The sequence below is a fragment of the Microplitis demolitor genome, chromosome 3, assembly GCF_026212275.2.
Source record: "Microplitis demolitor isolate Queensland-Clemson2020A chromosome 3, iyMicDemo2.1a, whole genome shotgun sequence".
NCBI classification, from domain to species: domain Eukaryota; kingdom Metazoa; phylum Arthropoda; class Insecta; order Hymenoptera; family Braconidae; genus Microplitis; species Microplitis demolitor.
This window is the reverse complement of record NC_068547.1, coordinates 20,013,773-20,039,824: the sequence shown is the minus strand read 5'-3', so window position 1 is coordinate 20,039,824 and position 26,052 is coordinate 20,013,773. Positions and strand designations below refer to the sequence as shown.

The 26,052-nt window shown below is 27.5% G+C and overlaps 3 protein-coding genes and 1 long non-coding RNA gene across 6 annotated transcripts; 3 read left to right on the top strand and 1 right to left on the bottom strand.

Moving 5' to 3' along the window:
• The first annotated feature begins 173 nt into the window (after positions 1–173).
• Positions 174–3,494, top strand: LOC103574532 (uncharacterized). Of its 2 annotated transcripts, none has more exons than XM_008553999.3 (3): positions 174–337; positions 468–629; positions 2,189–3,494. In XM_008553999.3, exons 1-3 carry the CDS (start codon positions 292–294, stop codon positions 2,407–2,409), a joined length of 429 nt encoding a protein of 142 aa, XP_008552221.3. In that variant the 5' UTR covers positions 174–291; the 3' UTR covers positions 2,410–3,494. The 2 variants fall into 2 exon arrangements, with proteins under 2 accessions (XP_008552221.3, XP_053593423.1); XM_053737448.1 differs by having other exon boundaries at positions 465–629.
• Positions 3,495–4,761: 1,267 nt separating this feature from the next.
• LOC103574533 (uncharacterized) lies at positions 4,762–8,828 on the top strand. The gene is made up of 3 exons (XM_008554000.2): positions 4,762–5,081; positions 6,682–6,855; positions 7,728–8,828. The coding sequence occupies exons 1-3, from the start codon at positions 5,021–5,023 to the stop codon at positions 7,973–7,975; spliced, it is 483 nt and encodes a 160-aa protein (XP_008552222.1). The 5' UTR covers positions 4,762–5,020; the 3' UTR covers positions 7,976–8,828.
• A 2,239-nt stretch (positions 8,829–11,067) lies between these two features.
• LOC103574534 (protein spaetzle 3) lies at positions 11,068–22,330 on the bottom strand. 2 transcript variants are annotated; one of them, XM_008554002.2, is made up of 7 exons: positions 21,595–22,330; positions 19,296–20,191; positions 16,727–16,967; positions 12,527–12,651; positions 12,176–12,445; positions 11,750–11,889; positions 11,068–11,660 (listed from the first exon to the last, which is right to left on the bottom strand). In XM_008554002.2, the coding sequence occupies exons 2-7, from the start codon at positions 19,844–19,846 to the stop codon at positions 11,425–11,427; spliced, it is 1,563 nt and encodes a 520-aa protein (XP_008552224.1). In that variant the 5' UTR covers positions 19,847–20,191; positions 21,595–22,330; the 3' UTR covers positions 11,068–11,424. The 2 variants fall into 2 exon arrangements, with proteins under 2 accessions (XP_008552224.1, XP_008552223.1); XM_008554001.2 differs by having other exon boundaries at positions 11,068–11,686; positions 11,764–11,889; positions 21,595–22,323.
• Positions 17,811–18,891, top strand: LOC128667425 (uncharacterized). The gene is made up of 2 exons (XR_008403387.1): positions 17,811–18,351; positions 18,840–18,891. It is a non-coding gene; the product is annotated as an uncharacterized LOC128667425 (long non-coding RNA).
• Positions 22,331–26,052: the final 3,722 nt, after the last annotated feature.

The following is a 26,052-nucleotide window of genomic DNA, read 5'->3' as shown; positions in this document are numbered from 1 at the left end:
TCTTTATATATACATATATAGGTATATAAACTTGAGAAAACTTTATACTTCCATGTTGTCGCCTGTGTATGAGATTTACTTACTCACACATACAACAAAACAGAGAACATTAAAGTGTCGTCTTTACTCTCCCACCTTTAGTGCTTGTTTATCCTTGTCAGAAGGTTGGCCCATGTTTGAATCATTAACCAGTGTGTGATACCTTATCAGTTCGCAACGTAAGTAACAAGGCGCCACTTCGTGTTTATTTCTTTAATGTACAAAATCTGATTCACTTCCAACTCAAAGAGTATGGAATATTGTTATACTTTTTATTTGTTTCTTCTATTGATATCGGGTAAGTACTGATTTATGTTTGTTATTAATCAGATAGATATGTAAATTAATTGAATAATTAATAGCATGAGTAATTGGTTAAATTACAATTTATCATTAATTAATTAATTGTCTTTTTGTTAATCAAGTAGAGGAAATGTGCGAAGGAAAGCTTTGGTGTTATAAATGTAATGCAGATTTATCGATGGGGCACAAAGGGGACTGCAATGACCCGTACGCTCCAGCACCATCAATCGATCTTGCCGCTTGTCCTGACAATGAGTCACACTATTGTCTCAAAGCTTTTGTATATTGTACGTAATTTTAATTAAGTTTTTATCTACTCTGCGGGTATTCAATTTTTTTTTTCAAAAAAAAAGTTAATGAAAATTTTAATCAAGGATTTTTTGAAAAAGAATTTTTTTTTTTTTTTGGTAATTACTCTGTAATTTGAATTAATTAATAGTTTAAGTGCGAGTTATTTGAACGTCGTGTCAATGAAAGTTGACTTTGTGACATCAAATTTTAGTTGGAAACCAGGTAATAATTTAATCATCCTAGTTTCTGATGGACAAGTGTTATAAATATAAATAACGTGGGAGTTTTGGAAGAAGTTCAATATCCGTCGTAACTTTAAATATTTTTATTAAAATTTTATCATATAAATTTAGAAAAATATTTCATTTATAAACAGAAAAATTTTTATGAAACTTCCGTGTTGTGAAAAATAAATACCTATAGATAAAAAAAAAAAATATATATATATATATATATATATATATATATATATATATATATATATATATATATATATATATATATATATATATAATAAGGAAATAAAAATGAAGAATGAAAGACACGTTTGTGAAACGGGAAAAGAGAATTACTTAATTTTGCATATTTTACTTTAGTTCTCGCCAACGTGCAAAGTGACTCAAACTAAAGATAAAGAGACAACACTTCTACTCCATATGTTAATATATATCTATAACTGCGTTTTAGTGTAGGTTTTGTTAACTATTTACGTGTTCTAAATTTTATTTATTCATATCTGTAGCTCCCATTAGTGAGAATTATATTTGTTCAGTGTCAACTGAATTACCTTCATACACGTGTTTTAAATTTTTAGAATTCTTTCTGATTGTTCTACACTCCATGACATATATATCTATATAACTTACTTTATCTCCCATCGTGGACCCCAGTATCTGATAAACATTATACATTTAAATATATATATATACATATGTAACATTTAATTATCTTTTACGTGACGCAAGTAACACGCTTTGAAAAAATAGTTTGAATAAACGTGGGTTAAAAATAAACGTTTATTCGTATTCAGTGTATGACATTTTCTCAAAACTCAACTCTGTCATTCATACTAATTATCTATCATTTTTTCACTCTACTACATAGATTATTTTTATTATTTACTCTCGTACTATCAATTTGTTGACAGATGACAGATGTCACAATTTTCAAAAATTACCAAAATATTAATATTTAATTAATTAATTAAAATGAAGTTTATCATTAAAAATAGGTGTTTTGAGTTAGTAATTCTACGTTAGCTTCTGACAAGAACTAACGAATAAGTAAAAACAAACATACCAACAATCATATATTTTAATCACTCCTTTTCCGTGTTGTTGACGCGAGCAGTAAATATTAAACTCTTGCGTGACAATCCCCAAGTCAAATTACTTTACATCCAAACAAGTATATATATATATATGTAGACATTAATAACATTATCCTTCTTACTTAACTTATAAATAGTATATATCTATTAAATATTTGCCCAAAGCTAACATATAAATATATATATCACCCAGTTCGATTTTATTTTATATTTTTTTTTTTTTAGATAAACATATTCACACTACAGTAAGAGGTTGCGTGCCATCACGATCTAAAAGTACTTACTGTAATTTTGAAACAACACATCCTGAGGCCCTTGTCACTTGTTTATTTTGTTCTGGAAATGGTTGCAATCGATCACCGCGTCTAGAAGCACCCTTGTCAACATTACTGACAATAGTTTCACTTTGGACACTCATTGCTACCTTTACTTTACATAAACTGTGACATTATCCGAGTTAAATATTTTATCTATCATTATTTTGAAGGGGAGATAAATAATTCAGCATCCTAAATTATATTTATTTGATGCAAAGTTATTTTTTAACTAACCATTAATTGTAATTATAATTATAATTGTTCCAAATGTCATCGGTCAATAATGAAGGAAGCAAAGTATTGACATTTAAGGCTAGACCGGAAAGACCATTTGACTCTGCAGGAGTTATAAATTGAGTGCCACAGCCCGACAAGTTTTGTGCTCATGTTTAGTAAAGTCTAGAGACTTGATAAGAATAATAATTATTATTGTTATGATTATAATGACAATAATAATAATAACAATAATGAGAATAATTAAGACAGAGATGAATAGATAAAGACGCTGTTATTGTTTAAGTAACATACAGAAACTTAAGTTAACGTAGACAACTCTCAAGTAAGCACACAAACAAACTGTAGAAGAGGTCAAATGGTCAAGTCAATTTGATAATACATTGCAGGGTTAAATACATCGTGACCCTCATATATAAGTCGGCTAATTCTTACAAGCTCTGAGGACTTCTAAATACATATACATGCATATATATAAGTATATATGTACAGAGACCTTAACATCTTATAGCCAGCTGATGATTAAAATTATTTTTTATTTTTCTATACTTTTATTTATTATTTATTTATTTATTTATTTATAATTTATAAAAATTACGATAGCGCATTTAAAAAAATGTGTTAAAATTTTTTTGAATAATTATTATTTTTTTCAATGATTACGTGGATTAATTTACATTAATTAATGGGCTTAGTCGTCCATATTGGCGAGGGGTGTGTGAGTGTGAGGTAGAGAGTTTAATGGATGCCACCGAGTAAATGAGAATTGTATGGGAGTCAAGTATAGCAGAGAGACGACGCATGAATTAGTATTACGTGTCTAATTATTTCGAATTAAGCGTCAGAGATGAATGGATATTTCTACTGATTGTATACGAATTCAGCTGATTACTATTAATTATTTATTAACTTTATTGAGTTGCTATAACTCGGTGATTTATTTAATCCTTATTGTCGTACCTTGTTATTTATTAATTAGCTATAGATTATAAACAGTCAGTAGGATTGTTAACGTGATTTGAAAAATTTATCAAAAGTATTTTAATAATAATTTATGAATTTTTATAAATATTTTTTTATGTAAATTAAAAATGTAAAGGAAAATAAATGAAATTACTTAAGTACAATTTTAATTAATTGTCTGAATAAAATTAATTAGCACTGAATACCAACACTTGGATCGATAATTTGTAAATTTAGTTTAATAATTAAATGTCATACAAACTTAAATACACTCTGGCGGTCTTAATAGGTCGGCTATTTTAAAACAAAAGTTCGAAAGGTCAATAGCACTCCCATTTTATCCCCTATTTATTTCTCGTAATTACTTGCCTGTAATTTAATGGACTTACATAAACTAATTAATATTCGATAGAGCAGACTCAAGTGAATTAAAAAAAAAGTAATTGACAGTTTTGAACTAAATATTTTTTTTTTTACTCGAAAAATAAAGAAAAAAATTTTACACAACAACAAAAACTTAAAAATGAATTACTACAGTAAATAAGGATCACAAATAAAATAACAAAATTTATAAAACCAAAATATATTCATCAAACCGTCCTGCGCAATCACTCGATATAAATTGAAGTGTCCAATCTACATAAATAACTCATATATATATATATATATATATATATATATTATTTGTACGCTATCAATAACATCCAGCTCTTCCCGCTTACTTTCTGTTTATTTAATAGATAAATAAATAAAAATATGAATCGTAAACCCAAATTGTCCTGTTATTTTTTTAAACGACTCCATAGTGCATTAAGAAATTACAAATTTATAATTTCATAAATCATGTAGTATGATGGTAGAACGAACAGATCATCAATTAAGTTATGACGCATCGATTGAAAAATTTCCGCTCCGTCAGTGACGATTCCTTGGTTAATTCTGGTAGCGTATCAACGGATATCTGAAATCGTGGAGACTCTTCTTCACCAGCATTACATTTTATTCATAATTCTCATAATTCATATCGTACTACATATTATTATTATTCTTACAAATATAAAAGTATGACGAATAAGATGTTATGAAATTATATTATGGTGGTAGATGTTGGTGTTGTCGAGGCCAACGTGATCGTGAATAAACGAATGTGGTGGTTGTTGATTATTAAGTAGAGGAGCTGTATTTATATGTAGCAGTAGTAGTTGTAGTAGTAGCAGTAGTAGTAGTAGTTTGATATACTATAGTCCACCACCATATGTGTTACGGTATAATAGTAAATGACCATCGTAGAAGGCAGGGAGTGTCGTGAGTTGCGCTTTCCTCCACGCTGCAGTTGTCTGATCCCTGTCCCTGGTTTAGCTTCTGCTACTATACTACTTGTTGTCGCGTCCAGTTACAGACAGTTTCAAATACGCGGATAGCATCAGTACGAGCGTGACCACTGTCTACTAAACATTCGGTCTCATCGGCAGTCGATTATTTAATAATAACAATATTATTATTAAAACATTTATTGTGTGCATAAAAAATTTTTTAAAGTAAAATGGCATCAAATTACGTTTGGATCTTTGCAGTTGTTGCATTTGCATTCCTCATACAGTCAGGTAATTATGCATTTTATCATTATTTATTTTAATTGTAAAATATTGTTTTGTTTGGCAATAAATTATACTTTTTTTTTTTTTTAATTTATTTACAAGTAAATTATGAATTTAAATTAAAATTAAATTTACTGTTTAATTGGATTATGATTTATTTTACGTCCCGTTCATCACGTGTAATTCTGATATAGCTAACCGTGAATTATAGTTGAATTGACAACCGAAAAAAAAAAAATTAAATATTGATTGATTATTTTTAATCACAATATTTAAATTCAGTTTGGATAAAATTTACAAAAATAATTAGAACACAAATCTTATGTATCATAAAATCCTCGTAAAAAGTAGAGTCAATACTGTTAACAAAAAAATCCATCGCTTAATGTCTTCGAAAAATGAAAATTTACAACGGAAAAAAGTAATAAAATAGTTTAGGTTGCGGTTGGATATATAAAGCCCGCAAAAAACCATCCACTTTTTTTATTCAGTATTATACCATATATATACATATATATATTACGTGTGTTCACATTTTTTGCTATCTTTACAAAACTATTGATGTAAATCGGGCGCGAGGACAGTAACTTTAAATACTTGGTACATTAAACTATTATTATGCTTCTGTATATAATTATAAACTAAAATACCAGACCGTGAGTTTAATGAAAGTAAAAAATAAAACAATAACATTTATATATATAGATATATAATCATAACATTAAGCTGAAAAATAACTAAGAATAATGGACCTTCTAGAGAAGAAAAATAAATATGACTCATAGACAATTTGCTTCTCCGCAGAAATAGTTTTTATCTCTATCTCTCTCTTCACATATATATGTATATATATATACTTATGTGTGCGTGTATCTATGTATATAATAGATATTTCTATATACCAAAGGCGTAGCAATCGGGTGTAGCTAACGCAAAAACGTTACGCAAAGGTAAACCACTTTAATGCAGCCATCATTATTGCGTATAAATATACATGACATTATTATACAATTGTTTTTTTTATTTTTTATCATCACAATTATTTATATTGTTATTACTAAGTAATAATTATGTATAAACTCGAATGATAAATTTAAATTATGAGCTAGCGAAAAAAAGTTATTTTTAAAATATCAAAATTTTAAACGATAAACATTTATTGGACTCTTGGTGAACTATTTACTTCCACGTTATATATATATATATATATATATATATATATATATATATATATATATATATATATATATATATATGTAACTAAATTTATATTGCATTCGACGTATTTATTCTTGCATAACACCGGGTCTTTCAAAGTTTTTTCTTCGTTACATTTTTTTATTTTATTTTAACGCTGTATTACCTTTTCAAAATAATATAAAATGAAAATAAAAAGTGCATAGAAGTAAAAGTTAAATTTTTTAAAAGAGAAATAGTTGGAATTCGAGGTAATATTTTTTGCCAAACAAAACAATAATAAAAATAATAGTAATAAAGTTATGAACCGTGGAGTATTCAATGGAATGCATTAAGTTAAGAATTTTTTAATTATAAAGTGGATGAAGCAATAAAGTTAAGACATTTGAGATTTTTTTAAACTACACAGGCGAGTCTTTGCGATGCTGGAGCTGCGTTTCCGACCAGCCTGGAGCCTGTGGCGATCCGCTGAATATTACCAGCCATCATCAAACTTTCCATACTCGTGATTGCGATTCTACCGCCAATCAAAATTCTTACGTTTACAACGAGAAGTTTGTCTGCAAAAAAGTCGTCCAAAGAGGTAAATTATTTTAATCATTAAATTAATTACTCATCGATACTTAAAGAACAAAAAAACCATCAATTAATATTTTCATTTATAATAAATAAATATAACTTAAGAAATATAATTGCAAAATAAATTTGTCCGGCCATTTCAGCCGTAACTACTTTAGCCTTCACAATGCAAATGATCATATTTAATATTTAAACCTATAAAACTTAATACATAATAATGTCTTGTGTCATTATTATTTATCATCTACAATTAGTGAATTTCCTGCTTAATTTATTATTTTTTAATTTTGCTGTACTGTAAATAATGTCTCCATATGTACATAAAATCGCGACTTGTTATTTATCTTTAAAATTTAACCCACTATTTTAGTAATTAACACGTCTCAATAAATATTATGTGGGAGTTGTCTCATAACTGCTCTTGAACGTGAGAAAATTTAATTCTGAGAATGACGCATCCATCTTGTATGCGCTTACGACAAAATGAATTTTTTAAATCATATCCTCCATTTTATCTCTTACTCACTTGTTATAATTTTTAATTATTCACGTATTGAAACTATATATTCTATTTAAAATGTTCGTGTTTTATTAACAATTAGAATCGTTCAATCCAACCGGAACCACAACCACATTGTTTTTTTTTTATGCCAACTATTGCGTTCTTCGAGTGACTCATCAGTACATTACATTAGATTATATTAGTAATTAGTGTCTTCTCAAGGTTTCAGCCACACCCTGAAATATGTTTCATTTTACTCTTTAAATAATTAAAAATTCGTTGGTAAAAAAATATTTGATTAAATGTTATGTTAAATATATTTTTAGTTTTAGTTTTATTGTTTGAATAATAATCATAATAACGTCTTTGTACAGAAAATGGAAGACTTGTTGTACGTAGATCGTGCGAGATTCCCGGACCGGAAGAACGTGACATAAAAGACGGAAAATGTGTCGCACATGACACAACACACAGCCACGTGACCATGGTGTCTTGTCACATCTGCAGCACCGATCTCTGCAATTCAGCAACTTCATTGTCTGGATCAAAAGTTTTCTTAATTTCCGCAGCAGTTTTTATCGGGTCTCGTTTTGTGCCAGCTCTCAAGTCATTCAGCCTTTAAACTAATGACAGAAAATAAAAATGTCACTCTCTATATATAAATTATAATCTTTCCAAATGCGTTTACACCTACCGAGTGTTACTTAGCTTAAGAAATTAAAAGTTCATAAAAATGACTTGTGAAAATTGATATTTTTTAGTAAATAAATTTTCTCAAGTCTAGTATTTAATATATATAACATATATTTAATCACTAACGTCATTTGAATATATATTATAATTATTACAATAAGAAAATCATGGGAAATTTATTGTACATTTATTTTTTTTTTTTTTTAATTTAGAAAAAATTATTTTTAATACTAAAAATAATTATTTTATGTATATTTATATACCAAAAATTTATTTTATTATTTAAATATGGGCGCAAATTTGCACCGCAGGTACAAACTTTAACACAACAGTTATTTTATTTTTTTTTTTCACATTAAATAATAACAATAATAAATCTTGATATTTTTTAGTCTTCTATATTATCACCCCTACTTGTAGACTGTTTTATATTTATATATGTATATTTGATACTTCCTCCTATGATATTGTTTACAACACCTGCGCGACGCCCTTTTTCGTAACAGCCACTACATAAAACGAAAGTGCTCTTATGCGTGAAATAGAAAATAAATAAACAGCAAAACAACATGCCAATAAAATTAAACAAAACTAAAGTTAAATAAAAAAAATATATAAAAATGTGGCTTATCAGAAATCCGTCCAAGTAAAACCGCGGGCAAAATAATTACGAAATTCTGAAATAATTTTGCATCCGTGGATCGAAAAAAAATTCTAATAAATAAAATTTATTTTTAATTTTTTATTTTATTATTTTAATTAATAAAATTTTATTTAAAGTATTACTTTACAGGATTGTAATAATTTAATAAGAATATATTTGTAAAATTTTACGAAATAAAGCACTTTCCAGATTAAATACTAATCAAATAATTTAAATTGTGTGAGATATCGAAATTTTGCTCGCATAAGCCAACAAAAAATAAACTATCACATTTCTCATATTTATTATTCTATAATAATAATACCAATAGCAATAATAAATATCATAGTATTTATTGTTGTCATAGATCGTAGCTGTAAATTTTTCGTTAATATAAATGAAATTGCGCGTCTAGCCAGTATCTATATATATATGATAATTTTTGTGCCAAGGCCACTGGCAAAAGTAATAGCGTCGATTACATTGATACGATCTCTATATATATATATATATATATATATATATAATATGCGTGTGCTCTACTCTTTGCTAGCCAAATGCTAACGTAGGAGTCGGCATCTACGTAAAATTATACTGGCTACTGACAGTTGTTCATCTGTTGAGTTGACAGCCAGGTATTTACACATCACTCTCTCCTCTAACGCAGAAATACGTCCTGACATATTAAATATATACAATGTCGTGTCTTAAAACAATACACGACACTAGACTTTAATAACTTGATAAATTATGATGACATTGAAAAAATTGTCAAGTTAATTTTTTTAATTTAAGGAGTTATTATATTTATTTGTTACGTCATCAGGTTTTTTTTTACATCATTAAGTTATTTTATTTGTTTTATTCTTGGACACTTTGATTTAAAGTATTAGTTTGTTTTAAAATGATTTCTCAGACTCTACGGAGCTTTAAAATTTCATTGAGTTACGAAGACGTGAGTGTATTGACTGAGTACATGACCAAGTTTACGATGTCGACGAAATTACTTTAAAATAATTTGTCTTACGTTATTGATTATTTTTTAAATTTCGTTATTTATATTCCCGCAAACTTTTATTGACATCAACATTTTTTTATGTCCTAATGAGTGACATTTAAAAATTTATGCACATTTTTTAACTTCCCGTTATAAAAATTAAAAATTTTTAAAAAAAAGTTTCAGTTCGATTTTCGAAAATCGAATTTTCATCAGATGTCGAATTTTCGAGGTCCTAGGAAGCTATTCTGACAACCTTAAAAATGATGTCCGAGTTTGTGTGTGTGTGTGTGTGTGTGCATGTATGTGTGTGAATGGTCTATAACTTTTTAACTAATAAATCGATTTAGATGTTTGAGGTGGCACTCGGAATAGCTTGTTGGCCATCAACTTTCTTAAAAATTTCAAATCGTTTGCTCAAGTAGACTTGAAAATATTGGCGAATTACGAAAAAAAAAAAAATTTTCCTTATTTTATTTTTTTTTTGATTTCTCAGAAACAAATTGAACGATCAACGCCGAAATCTAATCAGCTCTAGGACTCAATAAAAAGCGTCGAATGCCGTCTTAACCACCTCAATCGGTTAATTTTTTCGAGAGATATCGTTGAAGAAAAAAATGGTAAAAATCGGTTTTTTTAGACGATTTTCCATGAAGAGTAGCCCGTAACTTTGATCCTGTTGGGAATAACCCATCACAACATTAACGTTTTTTGTTCTTTATGATGTCCTCCAGTAGGAAAAGCCATAAAAAGTCCCGGGAATAAGTTATTTTTTGAGGTGAGACCTATGTTCGGATAAATGAGGTTAAATAAAGATAAATAAGGCTCGAAGAGCTCGAAAGTCTAGTTACATTAATATTGTCGAGCTTCTTGAGCTCGAAAACAGCGGGAAGTTGCGGGGCTGGCTCGCAGGATCAACCGACGCCCGGATTTTTTTTTCTGTGTTAGACAGTTTATAAAAATGTATTTTGTGGTTTTTATTGCATACTTCAAAATTCGTGTGACCGACTTGTTCAAAAATTTAATCGAATTTAAGCCTTTTGAAACCCTATCAATTACCACAAAGAAAATTAGATCTCGTAAACAATAAAAAATTTTCGGATTGGCCCTATTGACTCAACCGTTTTTCAGGTTTTTTTATGATAAAAATGTAACAAATTTTTAATTAAATAATTCAATTACGCAAATGAGACTGGTAGTAAAAAAAAAAAAAAAATATTGAAGTAAAGATTTTTTATTAATATTTACTTTTTATTATTCAGTAAAAATTTTTCGAGTTTTATAATAACGTAAATAATAATCATAATTATATACATATGAATTATTGATTACAAAAACATAATTATTTATTTAAAAATTCGAATTTTTTTTATTTCTCCTTAAAAATTATTTATAAAAAAATATGGATGATTTTTATATTTCTTACAATTATAATACAAATTATCTAGCATATGATTAATTGCATCATTCCCGACTCGCAATCACGACGTTATCAGTGGAAAAATAATTTCCAACGACAACAGTCGCATAAAAAATATTTAGACTAAAAAAAAAAAAAATTACAGTATTTAATTACTTCCTTAAATAAATAAAAAAAAAAAAAATATAATTAATTGTAATAGAGAAATTGAAAATTATAGAAATAATATAAGTTGAAAAACTTTTGAGTTGAGAAACGTTTTCTGAAAGTTTTCAAAAGTTTAAATTAAAGTTGATAAAAGTGAATAATACAGTCGAATTAACCGCTTCGATTAGTGATGGGTTTGGTGTTGGAATTAAGTTTGGTGCTCGCGCTTGTACCAGCATTAGTGGTAGTGCCAGTGCCAGTACCGGGAAACTTGGCATGTGGATCACAACGACAAACGCAACAGGACGGAAAGAGAAACCAGTCCATAAAAATACCTTTGCAGTCATCATCCGGGTCATAAGCGAGTAGTCTGTGCCATTTGTACTTTTGTTCACATCCACAACCTCCTGTGCAACGATTTGTTTGAGTTTTCCTTGTAATGTCAAAAATATCTCGATTATTTATTTTATATTTAATTATAATAAATTTTTTTTACCAACAAATACATACGAACAAACTTCTTGATGAATAGCCTGTTCGAAATGTTGGGTATTAACAACAGCTCGTACTTTTCCAGCACTATTACTTGCCCAATAAGGTGTTACAACTTCAGTTTTTGATTCACAGACATCAAGTCTAATGCAGTAAAATAAAAAATATATTATTTGCCGATTCAAAATTAAATATTACAAAAAATTCCACGTGTAAAAAAATTAGTTACAAGAATGTTTATCACAATGAACTTGAAAAAAAAAAAAAAAAACACGTTTGGGTGAACGATCTCAAAAGTAGTTTGTACAAAAATTTTCTAAAACGTTTACTCAATCAGTTATTTTTATTTTTTTGAATTTTTATAAATTTTAAAGTTCACTGCGAAAGATTTTTATAATAATTTTTTTTTTACACGAGATAATAAAATTACCTTCCACTGTCATTATGATTATTTTTTGGCAACTGACGAGTATTACGAATGTGCTCAAAATAAGAATCACCTTCGTGAATAAACTGTGAATTTCTCATATTTTTATTTCCAAGAATCGGTCCACCGTCAGGAAGACCAGGGTCAAAAGATCTTTTCCTTCTTTTGGAATCTGAACTTGACACTGGACCATGATCTCTGTCAGTTTCAAAGTCTCCATACATACGTTTCATCAAAGCTTTATTTTCATCAATAAAATGTTCAATTCTTGCTCTGTAAAATTTTTTACAAAGATAATATTATTATTATTTTTTTTTTTTAATTTTATTTGCGGTTTTATCTGCAATATCGTACTTTGGATATGTTTTACCAGCAGTTGGGCAAAATAATTGATGGTATTTTTTAATACAAGGTGTGCCTTTGACAACGTCACCATGCAATTCTACTCCTAAGGCCACTGACAATGCAGTCCACAGGATCTAAAAAAAAATTTACAGAAACAATAAATTATAAATGTAAAAAAAGAGTAATTGCATAAAGTATATGCGAGTAAATAATGTAATTTATAGTAAATAAAGGTGACATTTATGAATGGACGTATACAATCCATATTTACTTGTCCTATGCGACCCTCGAGTTAAGAAACGAGCGTAAATATACCATAAGTTTACAAGTTGTTTCAAGGCTAGCGTCAATCAAGCTTAACAAAATGTTGATTTATTCCGGGTTCACTGATCTGATAATAAAAATGAATGATAAAATCTTTCAAAATCGGAATTTAAAATAAATTTCAAAATATAAGTTATGGCTAAAATAAGTAAATGACGATTAAAAATTTTTTTGTGAAAGACTTATGTCATGTGCCCTCGACTTTGAGTAATAGAAATGTCGGTACTTTTACCATCAACTGAATACACATATTAATATGCGCTGTATGTTAACTTATATTTATATATTTATATACATACGGATGGGCAAGCAATACTGGTGGGTTAATTTTGTCGGCGAGCGTTAATGACCCTATTGCGAGATTCATTTGCCGTATGGAGAATTCATAAATTGAGAGAGAATATTGCGGCATATTGTGCATACATCCTTTAAAAAATTGTTACTACATACATTGTGGGATTACTTAAACAATATCTACAACAAATTAATATATTTGTTATTAAGTATTGTTTTAATAAATTTTTTTTACTCTCAATATGTTTTGTAATTTTTTAAATTAAAAAATTATAGAATAGGCTCAAATACTGTTTTTACTTCAATTTAAGATGAATTATTTGGGCATATTATGATTCAATTTTTTTTTTTTTTGCTTAAAAAAGAATCAAGTTTTTTCCAAAATTTGAAAATACTATTTATTTTACATTTTTCTATTGATTAAATACAACATAAACATATTTATTTTTGAAAATATATATCAAAAAAATTCGAATTACAATTGAAAATAGTTTTTAATTAAAACTTTGGTTCAAACGAGCTCAGAAAAAATTAAAATGTAGTTTTTATGATACCAAAACAATAAAAATTATTGTGAGTGAATTTAAAAATGTATAGACCGCTGCGAAAAAATGGCGCATAAATTTAAATGACATTTAAAAGTTTTTAAAATAATGAATGTTTTAAAGTGAAGGTAATAGAAATTAAACTCGCCATTTATAGTTTGAATTAAGTTAATAGTTGGAGTACAAACTGATAAATGGGCGAGCCATTACTCTTACGTTACACGCAAATGCAAGCATTATACTAACAAACTTTTACACAATCACAAATCTACTTAACATGGGATACATCAATGTTACTCCGAAAGATCTATCCAGTCTCATCATCATATATAATGAGACATTGACGTATATCGATAGTACCCGTACAAGTATAAAAGCATTGAGTATAAAAAAAACATCTATGCTGTATACAATAATTCCTACCATGGGTAATTCCATTTTTATAATAGATCAAAAAACATCTCACGTCTATTTTCAAAAAGTAAAATTTAAACGACTAAATATTTGGTTACAACAAAAAATCATATATATTACTCATTTCATATTTTAAAAATGAATAATTTATTTCTGTTTACTACTTCATCTATTGTATTTTTTTTTTAATTTTATTTTAGACACGATATTAGTCAAAAAAATTCCAACTCATAATTTACAAATTAAAAAAAAAAAAAATAAATTAATAAGACTATTATATACTACAATATATAGTAATATGTATATGCTGGTATGCTACTGGCGCTTATCAATTAATTTAGACATAGAATAAAAATTAATAAGTAACAAGAATAAAAATTCTGACACAAAAACCCGTTTCTCAAGAATTTTTGATATTCCCTCAAAAAATGAATCGAAACAAAAAAAAAAACCAAATTTTTTGTCAATTTAGATTTATCTGATTTTTAATTATAATCAAAATTGTTACATGAATAATAAATTAAAATCCCAATATTTTGAACGTTAAATTTGAATAATTGAATTTAAAAATGAATAAATCTGTTCATTAGTCTATTAATTAAAATTTATGATTTCTTTTATTCCTGAGTTTATATTAATATAAAAAAATTAAAAACAATGACTCATATTTTCCCGCCTATGTAATCATGCAAAATGTAATTAATTAATAATAGTGATTAAAAATTTATTTCGAGTGGGTTAGGGCTGTTATTGTTTGTGTGCGTCCCTAGATTATAGTGAAATGTAGAGACATAATGTAACACCCACTGGTGAAAATGATATAATCAGTGGATATGATACATGTAATATCTGGTAGCAAGGCTTACTATTAAATCGGCTTACGAGTCGGTCCGAATGGTGAAAGGATAAAAGCGCGGGAATGGATCGAAATCGACATTGAACCGATTAGACGATCTGTTTGGTAGTTCTCATGTTCTTGTTTGTGATCTATACATATGTATATATTATACGACGTGTTTTATCACCATACAGATATAGATATAAATTTATAAATAAATTTTTATGTTGTACTTGCTTATAGTTTATTATACGCTCAGACATCTGGGATCGGCGGCGCCAAATCTTTAATACTTTCAACGCATTAAAAATTTTTTGACAATAAAAATAAAATAAAATTTTTCACAATTATTTTTTTTACACCCGTAAAATAATGGGAACTTGTTAAATTTTTTAATTGATGATTGCTTAAAAATTATAACGGTAAGCTCAAATTAATCTGAACTAAAAGTATATAAATTTGATTTATATTTTTTGTTTCATTAATTCTATACAAACTGATTCCGTGCCAAGACTAATGGAAGGTTTTTTATTTAACTTTTTTATATTGCGCAGGAAGAAGAGACGGCAGAGAAATTACTGAAAAATGAGAACAAAAAAAGTAAGGTCACACTCGCTTTCTTTTCTTATGAATACACTTTATTATCTTTGAAAAGAAATATGTAAAAAAAAAGATCAATTGTAAAAGAAAAAAAAATAATTTTTTTTCAATTAAATTCTATTGTTTAATATTGATTTTTAAAAATTTGTTTACTTTGGCAAAAAATATTTAAATTTAAAATAAGAGATAATTATGTCTGATCCGTAACACTTCGTACTTAATTATCCATACAAAATAACGTCCTTCCTGTCATGAAAAATAAAAATAAGATAAAAAATATCTTGTTATATCCACGACTTGACATTAATGGAACATATAATTTTTTTTAGTTTTATTAATGTCATTATTATTTTTATTTGTACGAAGAAATAAAAAGTATCGAGAGATTTGGAATCTCGACAACGCGTTTAAAGAGCGAAAGGGCCAAAGAACCGATCTTGTTTACCAATGTCATCGGGTGTTACGACCTTCAGGCAACGGAAGACTCGAGTTACATTTAATGGTCACTATTTTTTACTGACCTTATATATATACATATATATAAGGGAAATCGTGGTGAAATAAAATACCATTTTGACGAAATTTTTTTTTTTTCATCAAACAATACTCACTTACTTTGAGGCAACTCGACCACCCCCATTAAAAAAAAAATTTTTTTTGTAACGCATATTAGATTTTTTTTTCTCAAATTTACTATTTTTCATAAGCTGTCTATTTTTCGTAAAAACTTTTTTTCTAATGAAAGATATCAGCCGTAAATTTTGAAAAAAATACTAAATAATTTTCTATTAAATTTTGAATTATTTTACACAAAAACTAATTACACAAAAACTAATTACACAAAAACTAACAATCAAAATAAATTTTTACTAAAAATATTTTTCGTAAATTTTTACATTTATATTTACTTATGTGCTAAAATAATCTAAACGTAATATAAAGACTTGAAATTGAAAAATAAAATCACGACATCAATGACAATATTTTACTAGTTGACAAAATTTTACTGCTTTATCAATTATCTTTATAATCTAAGTACGTAACACGTCAACACTTATTTTTATGTGATTAACTCCTGCGGGCATGGAAACAAATAAGTGATACGTGAAGAAATAACAGGGGCATTAATTTGAAAATGATAAAAATAATAATATTAAGGTAAGTAAAATGACTGAATTATTAAATTGTACTTACAGGTATTTGTAAAAAACTTCCATTATTATATTGTTGATATGAGTAAAGTGGAACAACGGGAACGGACCCGTTTTTTATGTAAATAGGTCCTTGAATAGGTGTAACGCGCGGGTCACGTGGAACATTTTCGTCGTAATATTCATCGCTGGAATTATTATCGTCATCGTCGTCATCATAATCAAGTACTGCATGGACTGAAGTTTTAGCGCCGGAACTTCCGTATGAATTAACTTTCGTATACCTGCATAAATGTAATTCAGAGAAATATATTTAAAAAATAAAATTTTATACTAACCGATAAAAAAATACCCGGACATTCCTGATATAAAAAACGTCAATTAACCGGTCAATTATTTTAACATCTTCAAGTGCTTCACAAGTTCGCGTTTAAGTTTACGGGAATACAGTGAGTAAAAATAAATATAAAGAAGAAAAATTTCTGTAAATTAATTTTCTGTGTATTACATGAATACATTCAATTAGGCACTCCCGTTTCTTTCACTCACTACTTTTTCCCAACACAATTCCATTTATAAAAGATTGCGCTCAAAGAAATGAAGGCAATTAAGGAAATTTTAATTATTATTTCAAGCTTTCAATAAATTATTTGTTAGATGTACTTTCAAATCTAATTATTCGAACATTTATTTAGATGAAAATTATTAACGAATTTATGACTTATATTTTTAGGTCAGTTCTTAAACTTGTCACAACAAAGTCATAACAAGAAAAAAAAATTGTCTCAATAAAAAAATAAAAATTTCAATTGTGGATTAATGTTGAAATAACAGATTCGTATCGCTGACAGTAAATACGTCTATTTTTAACGTGTACTAAACGTCGCAAAACATTGAGTGGAAAATTTTTAGATAGATAAATATACATCATTTTCATTTTTATTTACTAAAAATTACACTTGCTTATATTACTCTTTACCAAAACTGTTAAAAACAATTATTTATTGAAATTAATGTATGGCTCCAAATCTATAATGTACTATATTATTAAAAATAAATGATGATTGTATTGAAGTACTTTCTTTTCACATTTTTATTCCCACATTATTTCATTTTGTTAAAAAAATAATAAATTATGTAAAGAAAATTTTGATAAAATATTTATGAAAAACGATAAATAACCCCCACTCTATAATGTTATACTATTAGTTTTTTCTTATCTGTACTACAGTACTTAACGACTGTTTTTAGTGAATCGTAAGACATTCTAACAATCGGCTTATTCGGCTTCCGTTCAATTAAAAAAAAATCATCGATTGTTACAAAATTCATTAAAAAAAAATTTTCGTTATTTTAATAACTGAAATTTTTCTTTTACTGTAAAAAATGTGGAAACAAAAAGTATCACAGTTGAGCTACATCATATTTTTCATTACAATTTTTTTGATGCTACAAATTGTGAAAATGGCTCCAACCAATAATTCAAAACTCTTTTGTAAAAACAAAATACTTGAAATGTTAGAATATTTTTGTGAAAGTTCTCAAAGAAATATGGAAGTTCTAAATTATTGTTGTGAAAATTCATGCAGTTATTCAGAAATTTTTTCAGTATGTTCTTAACAAGTATTATTATAAATTCCGCAATACGAAACAAAAAAATTATTTAAGGTCAGTGGTAATTTCATATAAATAATTAAATAATATATATAGTTTTTTTTCCTTGAAAAATATTTATTTAAATTTATTTATATTTTGAATTTACTTCATACCTTTTCAAATATTTTCCGTAAATGTATTCCTGTTTGTTTAAATAAAACTAACTTATAAACATGATTTGCTGATTATTTTCTGAATATGTTTTTGAGCTCAGAAATAAATCTGCAAATTCAAATTTAATTTAAAAAATTGGCATTAATTTAATAATCAATAATCAATATTTTTAAAAATTTCGAATGAAATAAATGCGGTTACTATGACAATTTTTTGTAGAAATAGAGAAAGATAAGACGCCATTTTGAAAAATAAAAATAATTTTTTTTTGTTAAAAAATATTACCTCCAAGTACGGGAAATAAAATTTTTTACCAAATAAATTTTTTTGTTTTTTTAAATATTTAATAAACTTTTAGTTAATTAACTTGATATTTAATGTTACAGGTTGATAACAATCGTTCATAACAAAAAAAAAAAAAAAAAAAAAAAAAAATAATTATGACATAGAAAAGTATAAAAGCAGCTCAAAGCATTTGTTCGAAAAAGATAGAAAACCTCAATCACTTAAGGCCATTAGTTGGTGATAAAAAAAAATAATAAATGTCTATCATCATTAGCGCACAACACATTTATGATAATAATTAATGTCAATCATGATTTTGCGGCACGTGTAATAAAATTCACGTGTAATCCTCATACACATACTTCACAGATAATAAATCAATTCATTACTAATCCACCATTTAATTAAACATTAAATGTTAAATTACTCAAAATAATGGAAAACAAATTTCGTATTTTTTTATATTAATTATCAATTTTTACTAAATAAGATGCGCTTACTTATTATAATAAAAATTTTTTTATTTTAATTAACAATTAGCTTGATTAAAAACTCACCCATCAGGCTGAGGATTATGTAGATCTTGTGGTTGAGTTCGCGGAGCATTACGATTAGCAATTCTATCGTCTTGATTTATTTCTAGGGGTGGCCTTATCTCTCGCTGCGGATTATTTTTATTGTCATTTTTTCTACTTGCTTGAGTTATTGAATAATCTTGGTCGTAATCATCAAAATTAATGTCTTGGGATAAATAATCTTGAGTTGTTTGTATTTCGTATTGATGCTGTTTATTATTATTATTATTATTATTATTATTATTATTATTATTATTTTTATTGTTATTATTGTTATTATTATTATTATTATTATTTATATTGTTATAATATTGAGTACGTCTTGGGTTTTGTGATTGCACTGGATATTGTGAACGTTGATAAGCAGGTGGTAGATATGGTTGATTATGGTAGTTACTCTGTTCATTAAAATTAGGTGACGGTAACACTCCATTCAATGGTAAATTATTCACAGACTCAGAAATACTTGGTGTGTATAAGTAAGGCGACGGTGTGGCCACTGGAAATGGCAGGCTAAAGTTTGCTAATGACATTTTGAAGACTAGATAATTTTGTTTTAAAAGTTTTTTTTTTTTTTTATGGAGATAAAAAACTATTTGTTTTTTTTGCACTTAAATTACTTTAATAGCAGACTAGTGACATTGCCATTTAAATTTATTTCAATGCTTAATTGTCTGATTATTTAAATTTATAAATTTTAGGGTAATTGTCAAATTCCATTATTATTTTATAATTGCAAGTTCATTGGCAATTTTTTTGCTCAAACTTATTCCAGTATTCATAATACATTTATTTTGAATTTTATAAAATATCGTGACTGTTGAATATTAAGATTAATCCCCGGTTACAGGCGCCAGAAATTTATCCACGTCTGAGATCTGTAAAACCAGTGAATGAAAAAAATTAATTTTTTTTTTTTAAATTTAATTTATTCATTTTTTAAATACAGCTGAATGTAAATACAGAAATAATATATCAATGGTTGATAAAAAATATTTACGGCAACAAAAATATTCTGGTGATTTATTAATTATTGTAATGGTAATTAATCGCTGAATATTCTTGGGTTAAGCTTGACTACAAGTTAAATTAATGTCCAAAAATATTATGTGTGGAAGGGTCTAATATTTTAATCTGCTAAAATAGTATTCAGTATTTTTAATTATCACCAGCAAATTAGTTTCTTTTGTCTATAATAGCCGAATGAAAATTTCGCTGCATCTAATTTCGACTCGAAAAAATTTTGCAGGCTTCATATATTTGTCTGTTCTTCACGATTCATTTTATCCGATGATTAAAGAGATGGTAAAAAAAATTTTTTTTTTATCTTAAATTGGCTCGAACCATTCAAAAATTTTTAAACTCTCATTAAACTTTGATCCACTCAACTAAACATTTAAAAAAAAAATCATCAGCCAAAATAATTATAGCTTTGATAAAAAAATTGAAAAAAAATTTTATATGAATATATATATATATATATGATAAAATTTAGTTATTTACAAATTACAAGAGGTCATTAACGTTATCGTAAATTTGAACGCTTTTATTGTTATGATTATTTTGAAAATAATAATGATATTAATTTTTGACTTGGGTAAAACCCTCAGTGATCTATTTACATACACCTTGAAAATGTACTTAACGCACGAGCAGCCACTTGTATAATAAAATACATCGACAAAATAAGTAGACGTCACATCACCAATAAGAAGTAAGTTACTTTCTTCTTGCAGGCCTTTCACGTGACTTGCCTACCCAAACTGGACTCTAAACTTTGCATTTCAAAGTCACGTTTTATTCAAAGTTAAAAAAAAATTATTATGATTCAATAAAAACAAATTTAACCGTCGACGAAAATTTCCTCAACTTTGTTTGCCGTTTGAAATATTATGTATAAAAGACCAACTCATATATGCACCGGCTCGTCTACTGTTATCTTATTTTTCCCTTAAAAATTTTTTGACATACTCGAACATACTTTTAATTGACTCCGGACACGCCATCCGCTTTGCACGTTTGTATGTGAATTTATCGAGTCCTAAATGATTACCGGGAGCTACCAGTCAATTGACAGCCTATGTAATTCCTGATGTATTACTACTACGTCCACACATCCATAAATATTTATAAACCCATTTAAATTATTCCACCCAACAAATTTATACATTTAGCATTGACTGATAGCTCGACAATTATTAAGACATTTAAATATTTTCCCAGACATATAAATATTTCATGGAAACGTAAATATTAATTATAAATAAAAATAAATTTTTACCTTTAAATTATTTTTTTTATGACGTTAGATATTTTCGGTCTTGTAATTAAACCGTAAAATTAATGATAGTAAAAAAAAACTTAATCGTGTATAAATAGCAGCAATTTCACACAATTCTATCAAAAAGATATTGAATCAAATCCTTGATTGATCCTAACAGATCTTTAATCGCTTGATGCCTGCAAGCCGGCTGATGGTTTTAGGTGGCAGCTGATGTTTGTTAGATGCCAAGTTGTTCAGTGATGTAATGGGTACTTGGGATTTGATTGACACGGTGATTGGATCGCGTGTATAAGCCAAGTGAGCCGCAAAACTGATAACCCGTAACGCTCGAATGGCGAACGACAACTGAAGGAAGTTCAGCCACGGCGAACGGGGATAAGAGACCCAGAGACGTGTCTCCAGAGAGTCGTTTGATCGTAAAGACGAGTTAACTTTAGTGTAGATACTTTCCAGGCTCCTGGCTTTACAGAACACATCACCACATATATATTTATATATCTATCCTCTTCCTGTCTCTCGACATAATGCTCACATATACTGATATATTTATATACAAATACATATATTTATCTCACCTTTAGTTAAAACTTCTCACTCTCGGCCCCTCCAGCTTACCAATCCCTACTTAACAGCCCAGTGCCTACAGAATCTCCTCTTTCGTTTGTTCAAATTTAATTACATTGCGCTACTGTATTTACTCGATATTAATTAAAATTTTTTTGCCATACCGAAGGTATGCAGCTTCATTAGTATCTGAGAATCTCGTTTCGATTATGAAATTTCATTAAATATATAAAAAAAAGTACATAAATAAATATTTGTCATTTATTAGAAAAATAAATCGAATGATTTATGTAAAAGGATTTCCGTTATAAATTTTTTTATGTATGTGGTTAGTCATGATAAATATGATATAAATTTAACAAAAGGAAATGTATGAGAACGACAAGATTCATACGTGGTTTCAAATATCGGATGCCAATTTTTTTTTTTTTTATTAATAAAATGATAAATTATTATTTTTATTTAATAATAATAATTTAAATAAATTAATGGTTTTATAAACTGATCATTATAGATGTATATCGATCATGATAAATAAATATAAAAATCAATCATTGACATGGTGAATAAAAATAAAGGCTATAATATAAATTAATAATAGTGACAAGTATAACAAATGTACTTTTGAAATAATAATAGCAAGACTAATTCACTTCACTCACCTTTAATCACTTACCTAATTCCTTTGGGTTTGTCAGAAGTAAATGAAAAAATTATAAAAAAAAAAAAAAATAAACGTGCCGAACATAGTCGCAAAACGTGCGTGCGTGTCCTCGACATGAAAGCTTTTTATTTCTAAAAGAAAATAAAAGAAATGAAAGTAGATCCGGTTGAATGTTATATTATGTTTATAAAGAGTATGGAGTTCGGAGTGTTGAGTGCTGAGTGTAGGGTGTGGAGAGTGGAGAGTGGCTCGAGATAAGACTGTCGGGGGCTCACAATCGATTGTCGATCAGCGGGTGGAGTTTATTATTTAAAGCAAGATAAAAATAAAACTATTATATGCTCGAGATAAACAAGATCGGAGACTTGGCATATACCTGAGGATTGGAAATTAATTAATTCTTATTACTGGTTTTATGTACTGTCTTTATGTCAATTAATATAGCAACCCCGGCTGATAATAATTCAACCGTAACTTGTTATATACCACTTGTTCAGTACAATACAATACAATACACCAATATAACACAATAGTCTTATTAACTCGTGATATTTATTTAATAAGACAAGGTTCCATTCTTGATACATTTTTTGCAAATAAATAATTGCTCTCTTTATATCACTTGTAGACCAAACGAGTTTCTAGAGATTTCATAATTTCTTAACGTCACACGTGTCTAATTCTCTTACATATACCAGTGATTCACTGGTTAAGCATTTAAGGCATTCTTCAACATCTTAAAATTTATATTGGAATTATAAATAAAAAAAAAATAATCCATTTATTGCACTTTTATAAAATTTATATGTCGAGTGCACTGTCAACAATTTTTGGTGTGAAAATAGTTACCGATAACTAAATACGGTCTACTCGCTGTGAAATTTCAAGCGGTGTACTTTTAATGCAGAATTAATGTTTTCTTTAACACCGTTCGGTGTTATTAACCGCAATATTTTACAATAATATAATCTGCAGTTAAAAATTATCAAATAATATATAGGGTACAGCTGTAACTTATCGATATTATTATCAATGTGGATTATTTTGAAGTAAAAATTTAAAAAAAAACTTTGAAAGTAAAAAATTTTTGGAATCGGTGTCATGTAAATGACGGTGTGAAAATTACATCAAATATCGTGTCAAATTAAAGAGGTGCAAATTTAAAATTTGTACACCGTCAACCGTGTAAATGCGCAAAAATTAATATAGTTATTGATTAAGTAGTTAAAAATTTTCGGTGATTATTTGTTGCTCATTAATCAAAATTGTAATGAGTAACACGAAATGGTGTAAAAAAACTAGAATACACCATGTTCAAATTACACGAATGTACACCAAGGCTTTTTTACGCCGTTATTTTACACTACTCGGGGGTGCAAAGTTCTCGGCGGCCATTTTTACACCAAAATTTTTGACAGCGTGGAGTCAAATGAATTGAAAACTTTAAATAACTTTTAAACTTACACCATTGGTGGTGTTACATAGATAAAAAATTCAACACCGTCTATCGTGTAACTTTCACACCGACAGTGTTGAAAATTTTAACACCAAATCATTGACACAACCCGGGGATTCAAAATTTTTTACAGCGTACGCTTGAAATATTTTAACCATCCATTGAATTTTTATTATTTTAAGTTTACATTTATTGAGAAATTAATTTGTTTTATTTGTTCTGAGGATAATAGAACTGAAAGTGAGAAAAAAGTAATAAAACTGAAGGTGAATAGAAATTAAGCGTTGCCTAATGTCATATGAGAATTCTCTAATGGTAGAGGGTGTTATATTGTGCATAATACATATGGATGAATCTCAGGCATATATATAGATATATATACATATATATAATTTGTCTATATTACATAAGTAGTCAACGGTTTTTAGGCATTAGAATAATATGTAAATGACGGATTTGTGTAGACACATTCTTGCGATGTTTGAATTGATATATACATATATAGACATATTTGTATGCGAGAAAATATACACACACGATACTTGTGAGTGTGAATAGCCAAAAGGTTCAGATAAAGCTAGATGTAAATGTACGTTCGAACTATTACGTTGATTTATATCTGGTGAAAGTGTAATATGTGACAAGAGAAGTGGAATGAAATTTAAGATTCAAACTATTGCTGATATTTAAATTTTATATTTTATATGTTATTAATTTTTTATTTCAATCGGTATTAAATTTTTTATATACAAATACTCATTATTGTGGACTATTCAAGCGATAATATATACGGACGATTGATATAAGAAACGACATTCGTCGATAGAAAAATATCGTAATGATTTATTATTTTTTTTTGTTGGTAAAATAAAAAATTAATAATACGTAATAATCATAAAATTAATTATCAATTTGATTTTTTATGTACAGAGGTGGCCGGAAATTATTATTGAAAAATTATATTTTTCGAAATTTTTCTCGGAAATTTATTTTCAACACTTTTAATAAAATGTTAAAAATAATCATTTGACCTCTGATTCGTAGGTAAATTTCTATAATTATGAATTTATTTTATGCAAGTAAATAATTAATTTTTTTTTTCAATCACTCATAATTAGATTTCGCTGAATATTCATCTCAGATATTTATTTCTAACATCGAATAATTTTTTTACGATGGTAATTTAATAAGAAAGGAATTTAATGATGCCAACAGAAAAAAAATTTGAAAAACGGTTGACCCTAAGGGAAAACCCCAAAACTTCCCGCTGTTTTCAAACTCAGAGAGCTGAGTCTAGATTATCTGTAGAAGTTTAATAGAATTTCAAAGACGGGAATCCTGATCAAAATTAAGGTGTCCGTGGGATGTTTGGAGGCCTCAAGTATCAGGCAAGTCTTCTGATAAAAATATCATCAGACAAAAAAAGTTTACATAAACACATACACACGCACACATACATACACACACACGCGGGCGAACGTCTTTCAAAAAATAGCCAGAAAAGTTTCCTAGGACCTCAACGTCGAGATCTGATAAAAACTCGATTTTCGATAGTCAAACCGGTACCAACAACTTCCTTTGTTTTTAAATTTTAAATCTTTTTAGCGGGAAGTTTAAAAAATAAATAAATAAAATTTGAATTAATAATTTAATAGATATCTTTTCATTAGTCGCCTTTGTGAATTATTATGCTATGAGTTTATAATAATTATTAATTATTAAATCGAAAAACAGTAAACTAAATTATTAGTAATTAGCATGCCATAAATAG

What these genes read in the sequence shown, in the direction of transcription:
- LOC103574532 (XM_053737448.1), top strand. Translation starts at nt 292, where the DNA reads ATGGAATATTGTTATACTTTTTATTTGTTTCTTCTATTGATATCGG. An exon ending in GTTTCTTCTATTGATATCGG is followed by an intron (nt 338 to 464) that starts GTAAGTACTGAT and finishes TTGTTAATCAAG; the next exon opens with TAGAGGAAATGTGCGAAGGA. An exon ending in TCTCAAAGCTTTTGTATATT is followed by an intron (nt 630 to 2,188) that starts GTACGTAATTTT and finishes TTTTTTTTTTAG; the next exon opens with ATAAACATATTCACACTACA.
- LOC103574534 (XM_008554001.2), bottom strand. Translation starts at nt 19,846, where the DNA reads ATGTCATTAGCAAACTTTAGCCTGCCATTTCCAGTGGCCACACCGTCG. An exon ending in GAAGTTTTTTACAAATACCT is followed by an intron (nt 12,652 to 16,726) that starts GTAAGTACAATT and finishes ATTTTTTTTTAG; the next exon opens with ATCCTGTGGACTGCATTGTC. An exon ending in ATTCATCAAGAAGTTTGTTC is followed by an intron (nt 11,687 to 11,763) that starts GTATGTATTTGT and finishes TGACATTACAAG; the next exon opens with GAAAACTCAAACAAATCGTT.
- LOC103574533 (XM_008554000.2), top strand. Translation starts at nt 5,021, where the DNA reads ATGGCATCAAATTACGTTTGGATCTTTGCAGTTGTTGCATTTGCATTC. An exon ending in TGCATTCCTCATACAGTCAG is followed by an intron (nt 5,082 to 6,681) that starts GTAATTATGCAT and finishes TAAACTACACAG; the next exon opens with GCGAGTCTTTGCGATGCTGG. An exon ending in CAAAAAAGTCGTCCAAAGAG is followed by an intron (nt 6,856 to 7,727) that starts GTAAATTATTTT and finishes GTCTTTGTACAG; the next exon opens with AAAATGGAAGACTTGTTGTA.